A 26,408-nucleotide genomic window follows, 5' to 3' on the forward strand; every position below is an offset into this window, starting at 1 on the left:
AGGATCGGAGAGATTCAGAGCTGGAGCCCTCCTTGGCTACAGCTCACCTCGGTGGCGGCCGCCCGTCCGACAACGACGGGAGATCCGGGCGCAGTGCCCGCGCCATGTCATGTGCGGTGCGGACCAGGCAGTGGGGCAGGGCCTGTGTGTGTGTGGCCTGGACACTGGACAGGACGCCGCGCAATCCGATCGTGTGACCCAGATTCCTCGTCACATCAGAATCAGAATTCAGAAACAAAGAAACACACACACTGACGGGCGGGCGCACAAAGAGACAGAGAGAGAGAGAGAGAGAGAAACATCTCTGGTGGGGTTCCTTGCCCGTTTTAGGTGCCCCCCGTGATTCGCGCGTATTCCAAGCGAGGAGAGCAAAGCGGCTAGTAGTGTGCTCGCTTCTTGCCTTCTTGGTGCCACAAGCACTCTGTTTATACTAGTTTATTAATTTATCAATCTTGTGCTTGTTTCATCTAACCATCAGATGGCCATGCAGGCAGAGGCATTATTTCCCAATAAATTCGTATGTTTATGGCAGGCCGAACCATGCCACCTGTGACGTCGCTGGTCGCCACCCAACGAGAAACGGAGGGACGCATCATAGGTCACAGGTGGTGACAGGCCAGACCACGCCAGCTTCGGGAGCTCAGCTCCTGGTGGCTCCTCTCCTCGCCGCCCGTCCTGCCGAGCCCGGCGGCCGGAAACGGCCAACGCTCCTCGTCATTTTCCGCAACAGTTGTGCCGCCCCTTGTTAGCTCAGCAGGTCGCTCGCCTCCGATGCGAACAAGAGCGGCAGCGTCCGGATCCTCGGCTACGGAACCGTTCGTTGCCTCTTGTTCCCCTGCGACCAACGGAGCTGAGAATTCGATGGTGTTTTTTTGTGCTGCGAGAAAGAAGAAGAGAACAAGAAATAAAACGGAAACGGAGCGAGGAGCACGCATCATCAACCACGCCGTCGCGTGACGGGCTGCTGGATGGCACGTTGCACGTACGGCTACCTCGCCGCCGCGGGCAGCACGCGCGCGTGCTGTGCATGTGTGCATGCATGCCTGGCTGAAGCAACTCGATAGACCATAGCCACTCCAAAACGGACATTGCGCAACATATTACATGAGGTGTTTTAAAGAAAAAAAAAGACATTATCACCTCATTTTTTTGCGGGTAAAAGAGAGCTTTATTGCTTAGCCAAGAAAATTACAGTCATTTTTAACTAGGTCTTGGACGCACGCAGGCGCTTGACCTAACCAAACTGCTGTATGAGAGCAGCTAACTCATGTGCCACACTATTACACTCTCTTTTGACCTTGGCGATACGCCATTCCACGAGCAAACGAGCGTGAAGTTTTGCGTCGGAGAGGATGAAGCTGAGCGTAGATCAGTCCTCCTTAGTCTCCAGTGCCTTTGCAATCCTGGCGCAATCCGTTTCAACGATGACGGATCCTCGAGCCCATTGAGCTGCGAGACGAAAGCTCTCCAAACAAGCTAGAGTTTCCGCCTCTTCTGCATTCTGGCATCTAAAGAGGGCACGCCACACTGTGAAAACGACATGTCCTCCCTGGCTATCCCTCGCGATCACACCCGCGCCAGCCTTTAATTTCCATCCTGTGCGACGAAAGAGCCATCAAAGTTCACCTTGACCCATCCTGATGGAGGTGGTTCCCAAGCGGTCTTCCCCAACGGTTTGGAACCAGATTTTTGCTAGGCTTCGTTCATCCTGCTTGGACCTGTGAGAACACCCTTGCCCTTGACCGAGCACAAACCATTACTCGCACGGTATTATCATGTCGCCGCTAGCTCCGTGCAAAATATGAAATGGGGCATAGATAGGGCCAACGGTATTTTTAAGCACCCAATGCTAATGACACACTATTGAATCTTTTCAAAAAAACTAATAAGCACCTCCTCTAACTCTAAGCACTTCCATTGTACATGAGCTACTGGTACGGCAAGATCACCGATCACGATTCACGGAATCACGGATCACAAGGTTACAACGAGGTCGGCCCGGCCGGACCGGGACCAGTACACAATTCACTGCGTTCGGCAGGCTGGAGCTGTTGGTGATATGCCCAAGAACCCATCATCACAATACGGTTTAAAGACCCAAGAGGATATTGATTCAAGATGCGTTCGGCAGGCTGGAGCTGTTGGTGATATGCCCAAGAGCCCATCATCACAATACGGTTTAAAGGCCCAAGATGATGTTGATCCAAGATGGATTAGAATTACTAATGGGCCTATGAGATAGAAACTCATTAGTACGCCCTATATATACGAGGGAAGGGCTAAGGGGGCGAGACCCCTGTGAGCCGCGCCACCTCCTAGCCGCCGCCCCTCCCTCTCTCTCGGCCTCCGCCCATGCCGTGCGTGCGGTGCTAGCACACCGACGCCCGACGTTTCATCCCTGTACGTGTGGACTCCATGGAGACGCTGCTGCGACTGCTGCGCTGATCGGCTGCTGGGATCAAGTACGAGGAGCTCGGTTCGTGGGACGTGATCGACTACTTCCTCTACATCGACGCGCGACTTCTTCCGCTGCGCTGCGCATCTAGTGGTAACGATCTATGATCTTCTACTCGCAAGTATCTTGGGTATATGCGGTAGTGATGCTAGCGTAGCTACCCGTTTACCTATAGGAGCTGGAGGCTAGAGTTGGAATTGTGTGAGAAAAAAATACTGTTGGGCTGGCTGTAGCTGGAGCTGGTGGCTGGAGTGGTGTGAGAGGAAAATATTGTTGGGCTGGAACTGGAGTTGGCTGACGAATGCGGTGATGGGCTGGTTGCTGAACTCGGGAACGGTCGGCTGGCGAGCCCGGCGTGGAATGGGCAACGGCCTCCCCACCTGAGCCGGCCAATCCCAGCCGAGGCGCCAGAAGCGGCAAGCAAGACGCCAATCCCGGCGTCCCCTCGTCCTCGTCCTCGGCCACCACCACCCAGCCAGCCAGTTGGCCCCGCCCGCCCTCCCAAACCCCCAAATCCCCCGCCCGCGCCGCCAAGCAACCCAACCCCGCCGACCACACGCGCCACCCCCGCCCTATGCCGCCCCGGCGCCGCCGCGCGCCCCCCACGACGCCGCCGCGGCAGCGCCCATGAGAGACGGCGACGACGACTTCGGCGCCGCCGCAGCCCGCGCGAAGAAGGAGCAGCCCTCGCCGTCCCCCCGCGACAGGGGGGCGCCGCGCCCGCGCGCGGACGGCGGGATGCGCATCGTCGTGCCGCTGCAGGGGGTGGTGCAGGGCCGGGGCGGCCTGGTGCTCGGCTCCCTCATCCCCTGCGCGCTCTTCTACTTCCTCCAGCTCTACATCAAGCGCAACCGGCCCCCGGCCCCCGCGCCCGCGCCGGGCTCCGCCGCCGCCGCCGCGGGGAACGCCAACTCCGCCGCCTCCCCGATCCACCGCTCCCTCTCGCGGGGCCTCCTCACCCCGCGCGCCGCGCTCTCCGCCCGCGGCGCCGTCGTGCGGGCCGGGGACGAGGACTCGCTCTACTACGCGGGGCTCCGCCGATGCGCCGACGACCCGTACCACCCGGCGTGCAACCCCGACGGCCTCATCAACCTCGGCCTCGCCGAGAACCACGTAGGAATCGCGCTATGCTCTTCCTTCCTTTTTTTTCCTCCTCCCCTCCATGGAATTTGTTCGGAGGTAATGATGGATGGCCGCGCGTGCGCGCAGCTGTCGCTGGATTTGGTGGGGCGCTGGATGGAGGAGCACGCGGGGGCGGCGATGCTGGACGGGATTGCGGGAGTCGGGGAGGACGCCAGGGACCTCACCATCCGGGGGCTCGCCACCTACCAACCGTACGACGGGATAGTTGCCTTGAAGATGGTAGGCTGATGGAATCCGCCTTGATTCCCTTCCTGTTCTTCAGTCCATAAAACATCACATTCCATGATTCCATCCGCAAGATGCGTTCGGTGTCTGGCCAAATTTTGCTTCGCTTTGAAATTGGCCACCTAGGTTCCATCGACAATTTATTTTGCCAATCTTAACAACTTATTATGGTGTCGTACTGATTCATTCAACCTGTGGTGTAGTATGATGGATTGTTTCTCATGTGTGGATCATTTTAGTTTTTCTTTCCTTTTTCATAAAAAGTTCCTGTGGTATCGACACTTTTAGGTTACTGTTTTGATTCGGTGGATTATCCTAGAGACAGTGTTGGAGTTGGTACCTCAATCAGAGATAACAGTATCGATTAATCATTGAACTGCTGTAAAATAAGACAACTGGAGTTAGCGTCTAAGCCTGATGAGGGGTATCATTGTTCTCATTTTTCATGGTGTTGTGTAATTTTGTTCGTTTCTTTTTTCCTTTTGATTTTTTGTAGCCATATACATGCTATCTGAAGCAGATGGGAATGGGACAAAGAGTTACCATTCCAGCTCTGTTTTTTCTTGGTTGTCGTTCTAGGCATATGGATCCTTGCTGGCTGGAATTGCACCATTTGTCAAATCTTGACTCGACTTGATAGACGACGTTGTTTTGATCAGCTTGTTCCTAAAGTTGTGAATATTTGAAGAGTCTTAGTTACCCAATGTTCTGTGCCTTTAACTGCTGTGAATATTTGCGAATTTGAAGTGAGATTTTACATTGTATTTCCTGCTACATATGGAATTTTTTTTATGTTGAAAGGTATGCTGCTAAAACACCTAGTTTCCAACTGAAGCGGCTAAATATGGTTCTGCTTATTGGATTTGAAACATTCCCTTTTTACCTTATTTTCTGTTTTAGCTCATTGCTATTTAACGAACTTTATTCCAGCTTATTCATTCAGGGAATCTAAGTAACCTGTTCTGAATTGTGAACGCTGCATGGAAAGTGGGTCTAGTAAATGTTTTGGGCTCTAGTTCCATGAATCCCAATTCGTTTTGGTTTTTGGTGTGATAATTATTTTCCAAATATGAACTCAATTTCTGTTTCAGGCTCTTGCTGGATTCATGAGGCAAATCATGCATGAATCAGTATCCTTTGATCCATCTCAAATGGTGATTACATCTGGTGCAACTCCTGCCATGGAAATATTGAGTTTCTGTATTGCTGATCCAGGAAATGCATTTCTTGTCCCATCGCCTTACTACCCTGGGTAATTTTCCTCACTCTCTTGATACATTTCTATGCACGATTTTGATTTTAAGTGATGAGCTGACCTCGTCACCTTTGTTTCCGCAGTTGGGATAGGGACATAAAATGGCGAACTGGCGTTGAGTTGATACCTGTTCCGTGCCGTAGCACTGATAACTTTAACATTAGTATCACTGCTCTCGAAATAGCTTACAAACAGGCAAAGAAGCGAGGAGTAAGGGTTCGTGGGGTTCTCATATCTAACCCTTCCAACCCAACAGGAGGCATTGTGCCACGGGAAACACTTCATGATCTTCTAGAGTTTGCTGCGGAGAAGAACATACACTTCATTTCTGATGAAATATTTGCTGGTTCAACATATGGAAGTGACAAATTTGTCAGTGTGGCAGAAGTTGTGGATGAGCTAGAAGACTTTGATAAAGGCAGGGTTCACATCATATATGGACTCTCAAAAGACCTATCTCTTGCTGGGTTTCGAGTTGGAGTGATATATTCCTACAATGAAAACATTGTGGCAGCTGCTGCTAAAATTGCTCGGTTCTCATCAGTGTCAACTCCAACACAACGCCTGCTCGTTTCCATGCTTTCAGACCAAAAGTTCATTTCAGAATACCTAACAGTTAACAGAGAGAGGCTCCGGAAAATGTACCATTTGTTTGTCGATACTTTGAAACAAGTGGGGATTGAATGCTTCAAGAGCAGCGGAGGGTTCTATTGCTGGGCAGACATGAGCAGGTACATCCGGTCTTACAGCGAGAAAGGAGAACGCAAGCTCTGGGACAGGCTGTTGGAGGAGGCAAAGGTCAATGTCACTCCAGGTTCATCATGCCATTGCATTGAGCCTGGATGGTTCAGGTGTTGTTTCACAGCATTGAGTGAGGAGGACATTCCTGTCTTGGTGGAAAGGCTCGGGAGGGTTACAGATAGCCACAAGTCAAACAGTTAAAAGACTAGGTTTTTTTTCTTTCCGAACCCCTGAGGTATTGAGATAACCATATCTTTCAGGGTGCTCCACAGTGGACTGCAGGGGTGCTCAGGAAAAAATTGCGCAATCCATTTATTTTGGATCATAGACATTGAGCATCTTCTTGCTACCGAAACCAGCAATTGCTAGAAGCCCCTTGACTGGTGGAAGGATGAGTAGGATTCTGAAAACATAATCATATTGGTCAACTATCAGCTGTTTCGGATGAGCCATGATGCTGAACACTCTGGATGGTTACACCCTCTTGCTCTCAATTGCTTCCTTCGTAGCACTGTAGGTGATTCAGATGACAGATTGCTCATCAGGTGATAGGGTTGAGGTGCCGAGCTGAGCCAATCCTTACACCCAGATACTGTCTTCATTTTTCTTTTGGTTCTTTGGTTACATAAGTTAGTGTTCAGGTTTGGGTTTTGTAAAGCAATGGTTCCTGCATATGCCAGGATTTTGAACGCTGTTTATACGTTGCCAGTGAAAGTGAGTTATTTTTTGGGGGTTCATGGACAGATCAAGTTAGTCAATGGAGGGGTGGGGAAATAATGAAAAGAAATAATGTTACAAACTTTACTTGTTTCTTGGAAGAAGGCGGAGACATCTACTACTGTACTTGTGGAGTGAACATGTCTTGTTGAGTGGCCAAAATGCCTCTGGCAACTCAATATGTCTTTTCGAGCCTAGTAATTGGGAAGGAATTAAAGAAAAGGTCTTGTTGAGATGAAGAAATGACACATCGACAAAACATTGTTAATTTTGAAGCATTAGTTGGATTCTAATAATGTCATCCTTAGGAGATATTCTGTATCTGAGATTTGACCTTGAAATTTGATGTGTGTTGGACTTTGCCTAGAGGTTCAACTCTAGCTATCGACTAGTAGTGTCTAAACGTCCACCAAAACTCTGGTAATCAGGTATCAGTGGAACAGCTGTAGTAAAATAAGGTAGCTGTATTCCATGCCAGTTCCTGACAAACATTGCACAACAGGGATAACTCATCACAACGAATTGGCGAATGCCCCTAAAGCCACACAAAAGTAAATCAGACATTAACTCCCCTTTATTACACAAAATATAGCACACTGCTAAACACGACCATATGAAAAACAAGATTCACCCTGTACTATACCCAAATAAACTTCAAATCCGACGAACGGACATTCATAATAAATCAATTACTCCAGCAGAAGCCGACGCGGATGAAGAATGTTTGCATCGCTCAAACACGAGAATCATGTGCAGGGGCACCATTGTTACCTCCCACATCGGCGGTCGTCGAGGGGCACTCCAGAACGCCGGCGTGTGTGAGCAGTGCCCAGAGATGGGTCATGAACTCCCCGCCGGCGGCGAGCTTCTCGGCGTGGATCTCAACATTGCTTGACGGCGCTAGGAAGAGAACGAACTCGGCCCAGAAGTCAGCCAGCACCTTCCACCTCCGCTCCTCCGGAGCCACGCCTCTAAGCTCTCTCCCGAGCTTGCCCCCCAGCTGCAGGATTGTGCAGCTGCTGTCGCTCGGCAGGACCATTGCCATTAGCCTATCACACCTGTTGCTCACTGTGTCACACCCGGTGAGGCCTTCCCCAGCCTCCATGATCACGGCGTCGAAGATGCACTGGTTGTCGTAGCCATGGCCGGGCAGCATGTATGGAACAAAGGCTACTAGGTAGGCGCAGTAATCCGACAGCGTCTTGGCGACACGGTGGTCGCCGGTCCGGGGAACCAGGTGCCCATCCATGGCGATGGTCGTCCCGATGTGCCATACGAGAATCTTATGGATGTGTGTGGGAAGGGTGCACGACCATGAGAATTGGCTTAGCAACTGATTTCTGGCAAGAGCCGACTGCCCATCTTGTAGCTGCCCATTGCTCCCTTTGAACCCAGAAAGGACGCGCCTGATGATTTCATTTGTCAACATGATCTTTTTCCCAGCCTTCTGTCCCTCTCTTGTTTTGTCTACAAGACCTAGTGACAAAAGCGGTAGTACATTCCATGAGTGGTAGTCGAAGTCGAGTAACAGGGAGTTGAGGAATGTGAGTACTCTACCCTGCCTGTGATGAGTGAATTGTCAACCGTGCGGTGTGATCGTGCGCTTGGTCTTTGGATTGCAGGGCGTCGAGTGTCGACGGGGAGCTGCCGTGGAGGTGCTGTGGCCGATGGACCGTGCGGTGGACGGCGGTGAAGGGCAGCCGGGATCGGAGCTCGGACCGGGCGGCAGCTGTGGCGTCCACTCCTGGATCAAGGGCGCAAGCGGCGACGGAAGGCGGGTTTCTTGGTTTGCGCCACAAAACCAAGGAGGCGGACGGCGGTTGAAGACGCCAAGTCGTGGAGGCACGGGCGTCGGTCTCGGGACTGACGGAGGCGACGGGCGTCGACGACATCTAGGGCCTCGCTGCGGGCGAGGAGGTGACGGGCGTCGGACGGCGTCTAGAACCGTCAGAAGGCCGAGGCGGGAACGGCGTCTAGGGCCACGGCGCGGAGGCGGGAATCTTCCCGCGCGTGAGGTTTTGGCGGTTTTCTCAAAACCGGCCACCTACCCGGGTTTCGCGGACCCTCCAAAACCGCGGACTGGATCTTCATCAAGACGGCGGCATCGCGGAGAAGACTTCGTTTCGAAGAAAGAACCTCGGCCGTCGGATGAGATCGTGTACAGGGGGTGCTGCAGGCCAACCGGTCTGACCGGTCCCTGGCACCGGTCTGACCGGTCTAACCAACCGGTCTGACCGGTCCCGCGGGTATAAATACCCCTTCACTTGTGTTAGGTTAATGGCGGCTTTTGTAATCTGTTCGTGGACTCTCTGTTTCTCCAGGCCGCCGCCCCTGCGTCTCCCTCCCTCTGTTCCTCTCGTTTGAGTTGATTTTGTCCATGGATTGTTGAAACCTTGTAAGAGATTTGATTGGGAAAGGAGGCCCTATCCTCCTCGTGCCCTCTGGGCTTTTGATTCGATTCAATCCCCTGGTTTTGTGCCTTGTGCAATGGATTTTCGATTTCGTTTTTGGCACACTTGATTGAGAGGAGGCTACGAGTTCTTAGCTGTGATTCCCGTGCATCTAGCCCTGTCCTACACCCTCTGGAATCACGAGCTCTTTCGAATTCGAGTTCTTGAGTTTTAGAGAAAACCCCAACCCTTTTGATCTCCTCTCGAATTCTCAAGAATCGTTGATCTTTAGGACGAGATCTTTTGGGGATATGTTCACGGGGTAGGGGCGAAGCAATCCCCCAAGTTTCACCGATTTTCGTGGTCGTTTGCTCGAGATTCAACGTTTGAATCAAATTTCTCGGGGGTTTTCTGGGTGCTACCGGTCAGACCGGTAGGCACGACCGGTTAGACCGGTCCCACGCACCGGTCAGACCGGTCCAACGCACCGGTCAGACCGGTCCAGGCAGATCAGTTCTGCAGTTTTCCCGATTTGCTTCCGTTTTGCTTCGTGGTTTCGCTCGCTCGTTCGAGGCCTTTTGTGTTGGGTTAGCTTTTCAATAGCTACTCCAAACTTTAGTCAGAACGCTTGAGGGCTTGGGCGATTTTGGGACATAGGCCGACGATTCGAATTTCGAAGAAATTTTGATCGGCTCCCATTCACCCCCCTCTGGTCGCCGTCTTTGGTCCCACAATTGGTATCAGAGCTTGGTTGAGGTATTCAATACCTTAACCGGTTCGAAAACCACTCGGCGACCATGGCGAGTCTTGGTAAGGTCCCGGTGTTTTCCGGTGAGGATTATGCCTACTGGAAGGTTCGCATGAGAGCCTTCCTGCAGAGCATGGGAGCCGATGTCTGGGAGATTACCACGAACCAGCTTTACGTGATGCTGGCTGTTCGGACCATGCCTCTTCAGGTGACCCAGCATGAGGCTAACGCCAAGGCTGTCAATGTCTTGTTCGCTGGTGTTTCTCGTGCGGAGTTCTCACGCGTCCAGGGTTTTCAGGAAGCCCACAAGATTTGGATGTGCCTTGAGAACTACCACGAGGGTACACCTCAGGTGAAGGCCAGACTGTTTGAGACTCACCGGTGTGAGTACGAGAACTTCACACAGGAGCCGGGTGAGAGCATTGACCTGATGTTTAGTCGTTTTCAGTCGATTGTGAACAAGGTCAATGCGAACAGATCTGCTGGTGCCCTTGAGTACACAGAGCACGAGAAGGCTCTCAAGTTGCTCTACGCACTTGACCGTTCTGTGTGGGATCTCAAGGTGAACACGATCATTGAGTCTGCAGGCTATGAGACTCTGACCGTGAACGAGCTTTTCAGCAAGCTCAAGGCCACGGAGGTGGATAACCAGACACGAGCCAAGCTCAATGGTGTCCCTCCTTCCAAGAGCGTCGCTCTTGTGACTGGCCCAGGTGGATCGAGCTCTAACGCTAACTCTGCTCTTGGCTTTTCTCTTGCCTCTTTGCCTTCTGTTTCAGATGAGAAGCTGGAGACGCTGGGCGACGATGACTTGTGCCTTCTCATCAGCAAGTTCCAGCGCGTCTACCACAACAGGCAGAGGAAGAAGAACCCCGAGTGCTACAACTGCGGCGACCTGAACCACTCCATCGCCGATTGCCCCAAGAAGTCCGGCGGTGGCCAGAACAACTCCTTCGACTACTACCGCCACCGCGACCGCGACGAGGGAGGCTCCAACAAGGAGCGTCGGCGCCACAAGCACCGCAGTCGTGACCGGGGAGGACGCTTCGACAAGGAGTCGCTCAAGAAGCGCTTCCAGTACAAGGCCAAGAAGCGGGAGAAGGCCTTCCTGGCGCAGCTCAGCGACCTCGACAAGAGCTCCAACACCGACCGCTCTTCTTCACCGACCTCCGACGACGACGACAAGAAGAAGAAGAAGCGGGACAAGGAAGCCACCGGCTTCATCGACCTTTGCTTGGCGGCCGGTAGGCGCAAGAGCTTCTGCACCATGGCGGGCGAAGCCAATGGTGCTCGTGCGTCTTCGGGTGGACACGCTACACCGACGCACTTCGGCTCTTCTCCTAGATCCGAGAGCGATTCAGAGGTAAACTCCACGATCGACCTGCTTGATACAGAGGTTAGGGAGTTGTACGCCGCTCTCGACAACCAGAAGAGGCTGCTTAAGGAAGCAGCTAAAGAGCGTAGAAAGCTTAGGGCTGAGCTGGCTTGTGCTAGGGAGAAGTCTAGTGAGGATGAGTGCGCTGGCTGCATATCTCACATGAACGATCTTATTGCTCTCCGTGCCAAGCATGATGAGAACGTCGCGAACTTAGATGTTGCTAAGATTTCGCTTGCTGACGTGTCTCATGAGCTCGCTAAGGCCAAGCATGAACTAGAACTGGTTAAGGATGCTCCTATTGTTAGCGATGTACTTGAATGTGAGGAGTGTCCTATCTTCAAGTCTGATCTAGCTTCTTTGCAGTCCAAGTTTGCTACTGTTGTGTGCGAGCTAGAGGAGATGAAGTCTAGGCCAGTTTTGCTTGGTGCTTGTAAGCTTTGTCCCACGCTTAGGTTGGAGCTAGAGGAGAAGAACGCTTTGATCAAGTCTTTTGGAAAGACTAAGGTCGTAGAGTCTAGCTCACATATTGACTGCTCTGTTTGCCCTGGTTTGATTTCTGATTTGGATAATCTTGCGGTAGAGAAAGCCAACCTGGAGAATGAGAATACCTATCTTAGGGCGATTCTGAGTTGGGTTTCTAGCAGTGAGCCGCAGTTGGGCATGATGATTAAGCAGTTCAAGCGTGGTGATGGGTTTGGGGTCGGTTACACATACACGAAGTCAGACTTTGACAGGTTGTATGGTAAGATTGGCAAGGCTGCTGGAAACACTGCTAGCACGAGCACACAGCCTTCGCTTGTTGACCCCGCGGATGGTGTGCTTAAAGAACCACCTAAAGCACCTCCGCAGAAGCAGGTTTGGGTTCCGAAGCCCAATGCGCTGAGGAACCCCCTCGACACGCTCCCTGATGCCACAGCCCAGGTTGCTCAGAAAGAAGAGGGCCACTCCTCCCCGTCCGCAGGCTCGGCCTCCACCTCCCAAGCGTGAGGTGAGGTACCACTGCGAGTTCTGTGACAGGGAAGGTCACCTGGAGGAGTTTTGCTTCAGGAGGAAGCGGGCTGTGAGGCGAGAGCAGGAGAGACGGAACGCGGACATGTACTCTGCTCGGGTGCATGGTCCTTCTCGGCGTGGTGATAGGCAAGATGCTAGGGCGCGCCGTGTAGGTGGAGATCAGGGAGACGGTAGTGGTTACCGTGCTCCAGCGGGTGGTCGCTTTGCCGGCCGTGCTCCTGGTCGTTTTCAGTACGGCTATGGACCACAGGACCGAGGCTTTGGAGGAGGTTTTGAGACTCCATGTTTTCCTCGCGGTGGTGTTCGTCAGTCACGCGGTAGACGGGACGGGAGATACGCTTTGTCTGGTTTTGCTAACCCTTCTGTAGAGCAAATGGCTCGACACTGGTTTGCTTCTCACTTTGCTAACCCCAGTGTTGAGATATTTGCTCACCCTTTGTCTCACTACTGATGTGCAGGTCGGAGGCTTGGAGAACAGGTGGATCATGGACTCCGGTTGTTCGCGCCACATGACCGGAAATGACAAATGGTTCTCCAGCCTCACCCCGTTACGCTCAAAGGAGTACATTGCGTTCGGGGATAATGGAAGAGGAAAGGTATGTGGTCTTGGCGCTGTTCGAGTTTCTGATCGCTTTACCCTGAGAGAAGTTGCTTTGGTTTCGAATCTTGGTTTTAATTTGCTCTCTGTTTCGCAACTTCTTGATGAGGGGTTTGAGGTTTGCTTCAAGGAGGGCTGTTCACGTGTTTTGGATTCCAGGGGAGATTTGGTTTGCAGGATTACACCTCGCGATCGAGTTTTCTTGGTTGACTTCTCTGGAACTCCTTTTGGCCCTTCTCATTGCTTGATGGCTGGTCCTTCTTCTGATTTGTGGAAGTGGCATAGGAGACTAGGACATTTGAGCTTCGATTTTTTGTCGAGACTGAGCTCACTTGGCCTGATCCGAGGATTGCCCAGACTGAAGTTTGAGAAGAACCTTGTTTGCCATCCGTGTTGCCACGGCAAAATGATTGCCGCTTCTCATCCGCCTGTTAATCAGGTGATGACCGCTCACCCTAGAGAATTGTTACACATGGACACAGTTGGTCCTTCTAGGGTGATGTCTATTGGTGGGAAGTGGTACGTGCTTGTGATTGTGGACGACTTTTCTCGCTATTCTTGGGTATTTTTCATGAGAACCAAGGATGAGGCTTTCGAATTTGTTCGAGACTTGATCTTGAGGTTGAAAAACGAGCTACCCCAGGCCATGCGAGCGATCCGCAGTGACAATGGCACAGAATTCAAAAACGCTCGTTTTGACGCCTTTTGCAGTGATCAAGGGCTCGAACATCAGTATTCTTCTCCCTACACTCCACAGCAGAATGGAGTTGTAGAGCAGAAGAATCGGACGCTGGTTGAGATGGCGAGGACGATGCTCGATGAGCATAGGACTCCTCGCAAATACTGGGCTGAGGCGGTTAACACCGCTTGTTACGTGTCCAACCGCATTTTCTTGCGTGCTTTCATGCATAGGACTTCTTATGAGTTGCGGTTTGGACGCCAGCCCCGTGTTGACCATCTCAGAGTTTTCGGTTGCCGGTGTTTTGTGCTGAAAGATGGAAATCTTGATAAGTTTGAGTCTCACTCGTCTGATGGTATTTTTCTCGGTTATGCTTCTCACTCTAGAGCGTACCGTGTGCTGATTATTGATACTAACATCGTCAGAGAGACTTGTGAGGTCACTTTCGATGAGACTGCACCGTGCAATTCTTCTGTCTTTGAAGTTGCAGGAGATGATGAGCTCGGCACCTCCATCTTTGAAGATGAGGAGGAAGAAGCTACAGATGGCGATGCTGAGGCTACCACGCGTGCTGTGGACCCAGCTATCTCTGCTACGAGCTCGGACGATGAAGATGGCCCCGATCCGACTACGTCTACTTCACGGGGGTTGTTCGACGAGGTGACTCAGGCTACACCAGCTGATCTTGAGGAGACACCAGCTTTGGTTGAGGAGGAAGCGACTTCGACACGGGAAGCACCACGACACATTCAGCGTCACCATCCACCTCAATAGATGCTAGGTGATCTCAACGAGCGAGTCACCAGGTCCAAGGTAACAAGTATCGCTGGCTTTGCTCATTCAGCGTTTGTTGCCTCTTTTGAGCCCAAAGATATTGGACACGCTCTTTCTGATTCTAATTGGGTCAATGCCATGCATGAGGAACTTGAAAGTTTGAAAGAAACCAAGTTTGGGTTTTAGTCGAGCCTCCACCTGCTTGTAATCCCATCGGAACAAAGTGGGTTTTTAAAAACAAGCAGGGTGAGGATGATTTGGTTGTTCGAAACAAGGCTCGTCTTGTTACCCAGGGGTTTTGCCAAAAAGAGGGTATTGATTTTGAGGAAACCTTTGCTCCTGTTGCTCGTTTGGAAGCTATTCGAATCGTTCTTGCATTTGCTGCTTCCAAGGGTTTTAAGGTTTTCCAAATGGATGTTAAATCTGTCTTCTTGAATGGTTTTATCGAGGAAGAGGTTTATGTAAAGCAACCCCCTGGTTTCGAAAATCCCAAGTTTCCAAACCGTGTTTATAAACTTCAGAAAGCTCTTTACGGTTTGAAACAGGCACCTAGAGCTTGGTATGATAGATTGAAAACCTTTTTGCTGGCTCAGAGTTTTAAAATGGGATGTGTGGATAAGACTTTGTTCCTCATGCGATCTCGCACTGATTTTCTTTTAGTTCAGATATACGTGGATGATATTATCTTTGGTGGTTCTTCTCACGCTCTTGTCTCCAAGTTTTCTGAGCAGATGTCTAGGGAGTTCGAGATGAGCATGATGGGTGAGTTGCAGTTCTTCCTCGGGCTGCAGATCAAGCAAACTCCTCAGGGCACTTTTGTCCATCAAGCCAAGTACACTAGAGACTTGCTGCGGAAATTCGACATGAGTGACTTGTCTCCTCAGCCGACTCCGATCAGCACATCTACGGCGCTTGATGAGGACTTGGACGGCGAGGCGGTGGACCAGAAGGAGTACAGGAGCATGATCGGCTCTCTCCTGTACCTGACGGCGACGCGACCGGACATCCAGTTCGGCGTCTGCCTCTGCGCGCGGTATCAGGCTTCGCCGCGCACCTCCCACAGGCAGGTGGTGAAACGCATCTTCAGGTATCTGAAATTCACCACTGAATTTGGTCTTTGGTATTCTGCGGATTCTTCTCTGGTTTTGGTGGGCTTTTCTGATGCCGATTTCGGTGGGTGTCGGTTGGATCGCAAGTCGACATCCGGCACTTGTCAATTTCTCGGTACATCTTTGGTGTCTTGGTCCTCTCGCAAGCAGGCTAGCGTAGCGCTTTCTTCCACAGAAGCCGAGTATGTTGCCGCTGCTAGCTGTTGCTCCCAGATACTTTGGATGAAACAAACCTTGCAGGATTATGGCTTGAGTTTTGATAGGGTTCCTATCTTTGTAGACAACATGTCAGCCATTAGCATTGCAAAGAACCCTGTCCTAAACTCCAGAACTAAGCACATAGACATCTGATTCCATTTCCTGCGAGACAAACATGAGAGAGGACACATAGACCTGATTCATGTCCCTTCAGAGAGGCAAACCGCAAATATCCTCACCAAACCGCTAGAGCAGGACACCTTTGCTCGCTTGCGAGGGGAGCTTGGGGTTTGCTACCCCTTTTGATTGCTGACTTTTCTTTGGTTAGCTGCGTAGATTTTATTTGCTTCTCTTTGTTTTCTAGGTTTGGTAGTTGCATTGTACATGTTTGCATTTTGCATTGTCTCACTTGCACTAGCATTCATGTATACATTGCTATGATCTTCTAGTGCCTGCTAGTGTGAGTTGATAAACTTGATCATGTATAGCTTGCTCCATTGTGTATATGACATCATCTGAGTTAAGCTATTTTGATTTGAAAATCTGAAAACATGATCACCCTGTCTTGGCTACTAGCATGTTAGGGTGTGTTGATGTGCTTTGCTATCTTATTCATGCTAGTGTGCCTTTTCGTTCAACAATTCATATTTGAAATGATCTAAATCTGATAAAAATTGCTTGAACTGCTCATGAAATGGATTGAAAAGATCCAGGTGGGATTGTTTGTCGCACTGATCGAGCTTTCGGGACGGCTCACTTTGCACTTGTGAGAACCCGGGCAAGGCTGTGCATGACTGAAACGAGTGCTTTAAGCTTCTGATTGTCTGTTGGCATAGGCTTGGCCTCGTTGCTAAGTAAAGCATGACAAGCTTTCAACCCCTGGCTTTAAGAATTGCTTGATACAAATTTGATTGAAAAATGAATGTTCGCAACATGTTTTGGCTGGTTTGGCTCACCTGTATGAGTTTGAGTAGCACTGCTTTCCATTCCCTACTTGTTAGTGCTAGATCAAGGGTGATGCTTTTATTTCTCCTAAACTGAACTTGCCTAGCTCTAGACTGATTTGATATACCCTGTTGAGTTAGATGCAGGTCTTGTTTATGGATGCACACGTGCTTGTTACTAGATGTTGCTCATATCTTTGTATCCCTGAATGCTTTCACTTACACCTCCTGCATTGCATTCATTGCATAACATCTGTTCAGGGGGAGTTTTTGCTTCAGGGGGAGCTTTAGGTCTTTTTAGACTTGATGTGTGCATGTGCCAACAAGGGGGAGAATTTTGAGAGAAGTGATCGAATAAGGGGGAGACTTGTTTGATTTTTGAAAAACTTGTTGTGCACAGGGCTTTGAGAGTGCATCATTTTGGGAGAGTTGCACATGTGAGAGGGAAAAACTTTGCTTGTGGAGTTTCTGTTTTGGTTTTGGCTCCTAGTTTTCCTCGTTTTCCCTCTGCTTCTTGCATGACTGCGTCGAGCGTTACCTCTATCCTTGAGGAGTCATGTTTTGTCTTTTGATCGATTGCGTCGAGCCGTTGCCCTTGTCTTAGGGGATCGATCTTTGCTTGAGTAAGTGACTGTTCTTGCCTTTTTGAGCTTTTTGTTACCTGCTTGAGTTCTTCTCTTTCGTGTTTCCTTGTTCTTCTCTTTCACTTCTCTTGGTTCGTTTGTGGTGTGTTGACAATGCACTCATCAAGGGGGAGATTGAGGAATGTGAGTACTCTACCCTGTCTGTGATGAGTGAATTTTCAACCGTGCGGTGTGATCGTGCGTTTGGTCTTTGGATTGCAGGTACACGGGCGTCGAGTGTCGACGTGGAGCTGCCGTGGAGGTGCTGTGGCCGATGGACCGTGCGGTGGACGGCGGTGAAGGGCAGCCGGGACCGGAGCTCGGACCGGGCGGCAGCTGTGGCGTCCACTCCTGGATCAAGGGCGCAAGCGGCGACGGAAGGCGGGTTTCTTGGTTTGCGCCACAAAACCAAGGAGGCGGACGGCGGTTGAAGACGCCAAGTCGTGGAGGCACGGGCGTCGGTCTCGGGACTGACGGAGGCGACGGGCGTCGACGGCGTCTAGGGCCTCGCTGCGGGCGAGGAGGTGACGGGCGTCGGACGGCGTCTAGGGTCGTCAGAAGGCCGAGGCGGGAACGGCGTCTAGGGCCACGGCGCGGAAGCGGGAATCTTCTCGCGCGTGAGGTTTTGGCGGTTTTCTCAAAACCGGCCACCTACCCGGGTTTCGCGGACCCTCCAAAACCGCGGACTGGATCTTCATCAAGACGGCGGCATCGCGGAGAAGACTTCGTTTCGAAGAAAGAACCTCGGCCGTCGGATGAGATCGTGTACAGGGGGTGCTGCAGGCCAACCGGTCTGACCGGTCCCTGGCACCGGTCTGACCGGTCTAACCAACCGGTCTGACCGGTCCAGCGTACCGGTCTGGCCGGTCCCGCGGGTATAAATACCCCTTCACTTGTGTTAGGTTAATGGCGGTTTTTGTAATCTGTTCGTGGACTCTCTGTTTCTCCAGGCCGCCGCCCCTGCGTCTCCCTCCCTCTGTTCCTCTCGTTTGAGTTGATTTTGTCCATGGATTGTTGAAACCTTGTAAGGGATTTGATTGGGAAAGGAGGCCCTATCCTCCTCGTGCCCTCTGGGCTTTTGATTCGATTCAATCCCCTGGTTTTGTGCCTTGTGCAATGGATTTTCGATTTCGTTTTTGGCACACTTGATTGAGAGGAGGCTACGAGTTCTTAGCTGTGATTCCCGTGCATCTAGCCCTGTCCTACACCCTCTGGAATCACGAGCTCTTTCGAATTCGAGTTCTTGAGTTTTAGAGAAAACCCCAACCCTTTTGATCTCCTCTCGAATTCTCAAGAATCGTTGATCTTTAAGACGAGATCTTTTGGGGATATGTTCACGGGGTAGGGGCGAAGCAATCCCCCAAGTTTCACCGATTTTCGTAGTCGTTTGCTCGAGATTCAATGTTTGAATCAAATTTCTCGGGGGTTTTCTGGGTGCTACCGGTCAGACCGGTAGGCACGACCGGTTAGACCGGTCCCGCGCACCGGTCAGACCGGTCCAGCGCACCGGTCAGACCGGTCCAGGCAGATCAGTTCTGTAGTTTTCCCGATTCGCTTCCGTTTTGCTTCGTGGTTTCGCTCGCTCGTTCGAGGCCTTTTGTGTTGGGTTAGCTTTTCAATAGCTACTCCAAACTTTGGTCAGAACGCTTGAGGGCTTGGGCGATTTTAGGACATATGCCGATGATTCGAATTTCGAAGAAATTTTGATCGGCTCCTATTCACCCCCCTCTGGTCGCTGGCTTCGGTCCCACAGGAGTACTGCCCAAGCGCTCTCTGCCAGCATTTCCGTGCTTCACCATTTACTTTAGAAATAGCAGGTTTAGAAATAGCAGACGCTGCTGACGACCTCCTCCTGGGTTTTTCATACCTATGGAGCTCGTCCACTATGTCCCACCTCCTGTCCATGATAGGTAAAAAGGATAATATTAAAACAATGATAAGCAGCACAATGGTTACCCGGCGAGTAACATCGGTTCCATGAACTCTCTGTTCCAAATTATTACGATGGTAGTGCAGACTAAATGCTCCAGAGATACTATTCCAAACAGTAACTGTTATTACAACAGAGAAAAATGTCCAGCCCCAGTACTGAGCATTCTTGGTGTCATATCTTGTATAGAGGAAATCATATAGGAATGTCAACTCCATCTCTATAACTCTAAAAGCACGAGCATAGTTACCTTCTTCAGAGATGAGCCCATTAAGAACGAAATCTAATGTCTTGGCGCGGCCAGCTTCACCAATTTGGTACCCACACAATCTACGCTTCAACAATTTAAACAATGAGAAGGAGAGCGCAACGTCCTTCACTGTTTCCGCAGCTTCCTTGGTGAGAAATCTGTGACTCTCGATCCGTCGCCATACAGAATCGATGGTGGTGCATTTGGTCGCTATCACCTCGTTAAATCCAACTTTATATTCAGGTGCTTTGAGAAGCAAGACAGCTTCTTTTTCTTCACCGTGGAATATGTACTTGTACCCTTCCATTGTTTTAGGATTCGGAGTGACTCCCGGAGGTATTTGCTCATGCTCAGTCATCATGTAATCAGCAACCACTTTTGACTGCTTCAGCAAACCTCCTTTTTCGCTCGCGTTGCTCAAAACCCCAGACTTTCTGTACGTCAAAATGATGCTCTGAATCCAGAATATCCAAATGGTTGCAGTGTAGCATTTGTTGTGACCTTTGCAATTCACAATCTGCCAAAGCACGAGGATGATCTATAGCATGTGCTGCACGAGCATCCTCTTCCTTTGCTCAATGTCATGGATGCTGTAAATGGAGAGGGAATCAGCACTCACTTGGATGAGGAGGATGGTGCCCCATAGGACGAACGTTTGGTTGCGGAAGGGACCGTCTTGCAGCAATCCGATGGTGTAAGGGCCAAGCACGGTGAAGAGCGTGTACACTGGCCACACGAAGAAGCGGAAGAACCCATGGTTATGCCGCAGCCGATGTGCGCCGAACAACTCGACCAGGAGCCAGATCAAGGCACTGAAGAGGACGAGGACTTCCACTCGCACCAGCCGGCCTTGGGTGCTGCCCTAGCCCTGGGCAAAGGCCGCGGTGGAGTTCTTGATCCCTATGGCTTCTCCGGTGCCTGCAGGTTATCCAAAGTTCGAGCCAGAGTGCACGCTAGAGGTGGAGGGAGAAGGGGCAAGTCAACTGAACTAGTCCACGGCTCCACGCTAATCCACCCAAGAAGTTGAAGTACTTCCTCCACTTGAATTAGTTGGCGTATTTATTTTCATTACAATAAGATTTTAGCTGACAATGACAACTACTCTAATGTGTTATTTGTACAATACAAAATCATAATCACAGGTGAGTATTTACTATATAATAATCAATTTTGTATAACGAAAGAAAAAACATATATGATCTAAGAAATTATTGGTCAATTGCTTGTCCAATGAAAATGAAATCTCTACTACTAATAATCGTGAGAGGGACCACTAACAAGGACTACTAATAATGGCGAGAGGGTGACCGCACGTCGCCCTGCGGCCCTCTGATCAAATCAGCCAGCATCGTCCTGCCAAGGTTGGTAGTTGATTAATTCGCCAAGGTTTCGGCAGGTCGAGATCGGCTGGCAATCGGTGCACGGAGCGCGGTGTCCGTGGTTGATCCTCAACTCCTCACTGTGCACGTATTCTAGAGACAGTGTTGGAGTACCCCAATCAGATCGATTAATCATTGAATTGCTTTAAAATAAGACAGCTGGAGTTAGCTTCGTAATTTGGGCAGAGACAACTCTGCTTTACTCTTACACGAACAGCACACGGCTAACAACAAGATCCACACTGTACCCAAATTAACTCCAAATCTGACAAATGCTCATTAATAATAAATAACTAAACTCCAGCTGAAGCGGACGCACTATGCTTCAGACCAGAACAATGGCGAGGATGAAGAATGTTTTGATTGCTCAAACAGGAGAATCATGTGCAGGGGCACCATTGCTACCGCCTCCCACACCATCGGTCGTCAAGGGGCGCTCCAGAATGCCGGCGTGTGTGAGCAGTGCCCAGAGATGGGTCATGAACTCCCCGCCGGCGGCGAGCTTCTCAGAGTGGATCTCAACATTGCTTGACGGCGCGAGGAAGAGGATGAACTCCGCCCAGAAGTCAGCCAGCACCTTCCACCTCCGCGTCTCTGGAACTACTCCTCTTAGCTCTCTCCCGAGCCTGCCCCCCCAGCTCTAGGATTGTGCAACTGCCGTCGCTCGGCAGGACAATCATCATCAGCTTCTCGCTCCTACGGCGCACAGTGTCACACCCCGTGAGGCCTTCCCGAGCCTCCATGACCACGGCGTCGAAGATGCGCTGGGTGTCATAGCCATGGCCGGGTAGCATGTCCGGAACAAAGGCTACCAGATAGGCGCAGTAGTCTGACAGTATCTTGGCGACATGATAGTCGTCGGTTTGGGGAACCTGGTGCCCATCCATGGCGATGGTAGTCCCGATGTGCCATACGAGAATCTTATGGATGTGTGTGGGCAGGGTGCACGACCATGAGAATTGGCTTAGACCGTCCACAGTGGAGGGAGTAAATGAAGGAGCAAATACACTGTTTGACACTGTAGATGTACTGTTTGACACTGTAGACAGAGATGGCGTGGGAAACGAGGAGGGAGCAAATTTGCTCTTGCTCCCCCGCTGTGGACAGCCTTAGCAGCTGATTTCTGGCCAGAGCTGACTGCCCATCTTGTAGCTGCCCATTGCTCTCTTTAAACCCAGAAAGGACGCGCTCGATGATTTCTTCTGTCACCGTGATCTTTTTCCCAGCCTTTTGTCCCTCTCTTGTTTTATCTACCAGACCCAGTGACAAAAAGGGTAGCACATTCCACGAGTGGTAGTCAAAGTCCAGTAGCAGGGAGTATTGCCCAAATGCTCTTTGCCAGCATTTCTGTGCTTCACGATTTACTCTTTTAATATTAGACATCCCTGACATTCATGTGGGTTGTCTGTAGCTATTGAGCTCGTCCACTATGTCCCACCTCCTGTCCTTGGTGAGAGGTAAAAAGGACAACACTAAACAATGATAAGCAGCACAACGGTTACACAGTGAATAACATCGATTCCATGGACTCTCTGTTCCAAATTACTACAATGGTAGTGCCGGCTAAATGCTCCAGAGATACTATTCCAAACCATAATGAATCCTACAACATTGTAAAATGTGAAACCAAAGTATGCATTACTCTTGGTGTGGTACCTTGTGTAGAGGAAATCATACAGAAATGCCAACTCCATCTCTACAACTCTAAAAGTGCGAACATAGTAACCTCCTCTAGAGATAAGCCCATGAAGCACGAAATCTAATATCTTGGCGCGCCCAGCTTCACCAATCTGGTATCCACACAATATGCGCTTCAACAATTTAAACAATGAAGAGGAGAGCGCAACATTCTTTATTGTTTCCCCAGCTTCCACGGTGAGCATGCTCTGACTCTCGATCCATCGCCACACGGAATCAATGGTGGTGCATTTTCCACACACCCTCCTTTGGAAGTTGAACACGTTGAAAATTGTACTTGTCGCCTCTTTAAATGCAACTCTATATTCAGGTGCAGTGGGAAGTAGAGAAGCTACTTCTTCTTCACCATGAAATATGTACTTGTAACCTTCCATAGTTTTAGGATTCGGTGTGACGTCCGGAGATATTTGCTCATGCTCGATCATCATATAATCAGCAACCACCTTTGACTGCTTCAGTAAACCTCCTTTTTTGCTCGCGTTGCTCAAAACCCCAGACTTTCTATATCTCAAAATGATGCTCTGAATCCAGAATATCCAGATGGTTGCCTAGTAGCTTCTGGTGTGACCTTTGCTATTCCCAATCAGCCATAGCACTAGAATGATCTGTAGCACATGCTGCACAAGCATCCTTTTCCTCTGCTCAATGTCATGAATGCTGTAAACGGAGAGGGAATCGGCACTCACTTGGATGAGGAGGAGGATGGTGCCCCATAGGACGAATGTCTGGTCACGAAAGGAACCGTCCTGCAACAATCCGATGGTATAGGGGCCAAACACGGTGAAGAGTGTGTACACCGACCACACGAAGAAGCGGAAGAACCCAAGGCTATAGCGCCGCCGGCGTGCGCCAAGCAACTCGACGAGGATCCAGATCAAGTTGCTGAAGAGGACGAGGACTTCCACGCGCACCAGACGGCTTTGAGTGCTGCTCCAGCTCTGGGCAAAGATTGTGGTGGAGTTCTTGATCCCCATGGCTCCTCCAGCCTACAGTGTTTGCAGGTTATCCAAAGTTCGAACTAGTCCATGCTACGCTAGAGGTTTTGAACAAAAAATTATTTGGCTTGTTTTTCTCCCTCCACCTCTAGCGTGGACTGAACTATCAGTTAAATCTCGTTTGCAAGAATTTGTACGGTGCTTCCAAGTGGCGGAACTGGGAGGGTGCCGGCAGGGGCCATGGCCGCCCCCACCCAAAAAAACACTTTGCATACGTGTACATGGAACCCCGCACGCATACCTTCAGAACAAACTATGCGTACAGGCCTAAGGTTGTTAGCCCAGTTGGTGCGAAGCAACCGGCGGCACTCCACATGTGGGGGGTTCGAACCCCCTCCGGGGCGGATTTACCCCGCCTGTGGGAAAAAAACCCCATCGCTGTGCTTCCGTTGAGCTTGGCTGTGCGACACGGCTCTTGGGCGACGGAACCCGGCCCATGTGGCTACGGCCCGGCCCAGTGGGCGATGGAACCCGGCCCATGAAGGTTACGGACCGGCCCAGGGCCAAGGTGCCGCCAGTCCAAGCCCAGAAGCCGGCTTTCGGGGGTTTTCTCGGCCGGGGTCAACTGGCCTCTTCTTAATTGAAAGCCGTGGGGGCGGTCTTTCCACCGCCGGTCGAGTTTTTTTTTAACTATGCGTACAGAAGCAAATCGAAGGTAGGCAGGCCGTAGGAGCAAATAAAGGAAGGTCCGGACTCCCTTTGCTAGTTCTAGTCTCTTCCTTTTCTCCTTCCTGCTACAGTTGAGAGCGGCGAAAAGGAGGAGTCCGGTGCTCCCGCCGGCGAGGGCGCGGTTCCTCTTCGCCTCCGGCGGCCCTCGTGGCCTCGGATGTGGAGGGGACCTGTGCTTCCTCGACCGGCGGTGTAGAGTAGGTCCTAGGCTAGCTAGGTTAGGGTTTCCGGGCGGCGGCGGCGAGGCGGCGGCGGCGGCGCAGCCATGGAATAAGTCTCTCCGGCCTCATCCCCGCTTCGTTGGTGTATACTCCGGCACCGGCGAGAGGTTTGTGGGGGAGGAGCTCGCGAGGTCCGGAGTTTCCGCCCGCGTGGTGTCTACTCTGGATCTGTGTTTCTCCTGTGTAGGAGTCTTGCCGGCGGTGCTTCAACTAGGTACGGATTGGAGCTCGCCGGGTTCTTGCAGTGGGATAGCTAAGGGGTTTGTGGTGGTTGGGTGGATGGAATCTCTCCTGCTTCTTGCTGTTCGTCGGCAAGGCAAAAGGAGTGGTTCCATGGCCTCAGGTGCTCGGGGTGCGTCCCCAGCCGACATGCTTTCTTCGTTGCTTCGTTCTGCGGCTCATCTCAACGCCTTCGTGCTATGGAGCTCCTGTTGGCTTTGGGTGTCCTGTTGTTCTTTTTCGGCCTCGGCGTTCGTCGTGGCCGAGGAGAGTGGCGGCGATGGAGACGAACGGCGGTTTCTACAAGCACAAGAGATCCGAGGGACTTGGTTGTAATTTTCTTTTCTTTCAGGGTCTTTTGTGTAAGCGTGTGGGTACAGCTGTCCCTTCTGTACGCGTCTAGTAGGTTCCTGTATGGGCTTCGTTTCGTATTTGTACGTCTTTTGGTATAATACAGGTACCGTTTAATCAAAAAAAATAAAAGAAAGGAAGGCCCAGCTGCCAAGCTGCGTGCTTGCGTTTGATCCATCTTTACGCGACTTTTCAACATTCTATACATCCGGAAGATTTTCCCCACCTTCCACTTTTCAACATTCGTGCAAGGCCTGCTAGACATCCGATTTTTTTGCTCCCTCACCATCTCGTCTTCCTTCTCTGGCCGCCCCTCCACTCTCTCCTCCTCACCCGCGCCATCGCCGCAGCCACCCCCGCCTCCGCCCTGCTTCCCGCCGCGGCCATCCTCCACTGTAGCTCGCCGCCGCCACCGCCGTGCCCCATCCCCTGCTCCCCCGCCGCGCAGAGGCCTTAATCGGGTGCCGCCGCTGCGGGCGGGTCCCCACCCGGTGTCTCGCGCATGGTTTCTTCCATGCGCCGGAGACGAAGGCAGATTGAAAAAAAATGTTGATCTAGTCGTTGACAAATGTTGAATCTATTTTTTTGAGATATTGAAATAGTTTGTAAAATATATTGAAGGTAGTATATTTTCAACATGTTGATGTATGCGTTTCTGAAAAATATTGAATCTATTATTTTGAAATGTTGAATTATTTTTTCAAAAATAATGAATCTAATTTGAGCCTAATGGGTTTATAGATACATAGGTTATACATCTTGCGTAAGGCCTCCTCCAACCGTCGGCGACGTCGCCGGCTAAACCATTTTTCTAATTGATGAACAGTGCCAGGAGCCTCTCGCTAGCCACACATTCCTCGCCCAGCAACAACCCCGTGCTCCTCACAGGCACACGACCCGAGGTCTGCTTGCAAATGTGCCACCTCAACGATGTCGCCCGCGCTGGCTGTAACCGATGGAGGAGGTCTAAGGCTCCGTTTGGGGGGCTTCTGGAGCGGCTTCACGAGTGGCTCCAGGCAAAGCCTTCCCAAACGTTTGTTTTGTAACCGGCTTCACACGTCCTGAAGCTATCGGCGGCTTACACAGGCAAGGTGAAGCCATGAAATCGTGGCTTCACGCGGCTTACATATCAATCTAACAAGTGAAGCTGTTTTGCCAAATATTTTCTAAAACGGCTCCAACTCCACCAGAGAAGCCGCTCCATCTGAGGAGCCGGAGCCAGAGCTATTTTTGGAAGAGCCGGAGCCCTGTCAAATAGGCCCTAGGTTATACAGGAGCCCCCGCTCGTAGCTCCTGGTTCCCCGTCTGCTGACGCATACTCGCTCGTGGTCGTGGCATCGCAGCATCGCGCCATCGGCATCGTGGGCAACGACAAACTAATATAAAGAAGTTCTATTTTAATGTTACTAATTGGAGGCTTCAAAGAAGCCTCCACAAGAAACCGCCCAGAATAATAGGTGGATACTATAAAAAATAAAGAAATTCTCACAAAAATTAGAAACACCCGACCGTCAATTCGACAACTTTAATCATAATAGTCATTGGATCTAATATCTTTGCTAATAAAGTATCCATCGCTACCATTATGAAAATAGACTAAACTAACCCTCTAAATATGTATCTAAATTATCCACCTCTGATATTATAAAAAATCTAAAGTAACCCCTAATTCTCATATAAATTACCTACCTACCATTATAAAAAATAA

At 50.8% G+C, this 26,408-nt stretch overlaps 2 protein-coding genes across 4 annotated transcripts; one reads left to right on the plus strand and one right to left on the minus strand.

Moving 5' to 3' along the window:
* Positions 1-2,812: 2,812 nt before the first annotated feature.
* Positions 2,813-6,637, plus strand: LOC120669642 (probable aminotransferase ACS12). Its single transcript, XM_039949445.1, has 4 exons — positions 2,813-3,568; positions 3,665-3,817; positions 4,915-5,075; positions 5,162-6,637. The coding sequence occupies exons 1-4, from the start codon at positions 3,083-3,085 to the stop codon at positions 6,018-6,020; spliced, it is 1,659 nt and encodes a 552-aa protein (XP_039805379.1). The 5' UTR covers positions 2,813-3,082; the 3' UTR covers positions 6,021-6,637.
* A 390-nt stretch (positions 6,638-7,027) lies between these two features.
* Positions 7,028-20,173, minus strand: LOC120669643. 3 transcript variants are annotated; one of them, XM_039949447.1, is made up of 4 exons: positions 19,169-20,173; positions 18,746-18,885; positions 7,928-8,072; positions 7,028-7,894 (listed from the first exon to the last, which is right to left on the minus strand). In XM_039949447.1, exons 3-4 carry the CDS (start codon positions 7,963-7,965, stop codon positions 7,270-7,272), a joined length of 663 nt encoding a protein of 220 aa, XP_039805381.1. In that variant the 5' UTR covers positions 7,966-8,072; positions 18,746-18,885; positions 19,169-20,173; the 3' UTR covers positions 7,028-7,269. The 3 variants fall into 3 exon arrangements, with proteins under 3 accessions (XP_039805381.1, XP_039805380.1, XP_039805382.1); XM_039949446.1 differs by having other exon boundaries at positions 7,028-8,072; XM_039949448.1 differs by lacking the exons at positions 7,028-7,894; positions 7,928-8,072 and having other exon boundaries at positions 18,747-18,885; positions 18,965-20,173.
* Positions 20,174-26,408: the final 6,235 nt, after the last annotated feature.

Source organism: Panicum virgatum, chromosome 4N (assembly GCF_016808335.1).
Source record: "Panicum virgatum strain AP13 chromosome 4N, P.virgatum_v5, whole genome shotgun sequence".
Taxonomy (NCBI): Eukaryota; Viridiplantae; Streptophyta; class Magnoliopsida; order Poales; family Poaceae; genus Panicum; species Panicum virgatum.

Bases quoted from the DNA above. Each gene is read 5' to 3' on its own strand.
- LOC120669642 (XM_039949445.1), top strand. From the start codon at position 3,083: ATGAGAGACGGCGACGACGACTTCGGCGCCGCCGCAGCCCGCGCGAAG. The intron at 3,569-3,664 runs GTAGGAATCGCG...GCGTGCGCGCAG, and splicing joins TCGGCCTCGCCGAGAACCAC to CTGTCGCTGGATTTGGTGGG. The intron at 3,818-4,914 runs GTAGGCTGATGG...TTTCTGTTTCAG, and splicing joins GGATAGTTGCCTTGAAGATG to GCTCTTGCTGGATTCATGAG.
- LOC120669643 (XM_039949446.1), bottom strand. From the start codon at position 7,965: ATGTTGACAAATGAAATCATCAGGCGCGTCCTTTCTGGGTTCAAAGGG.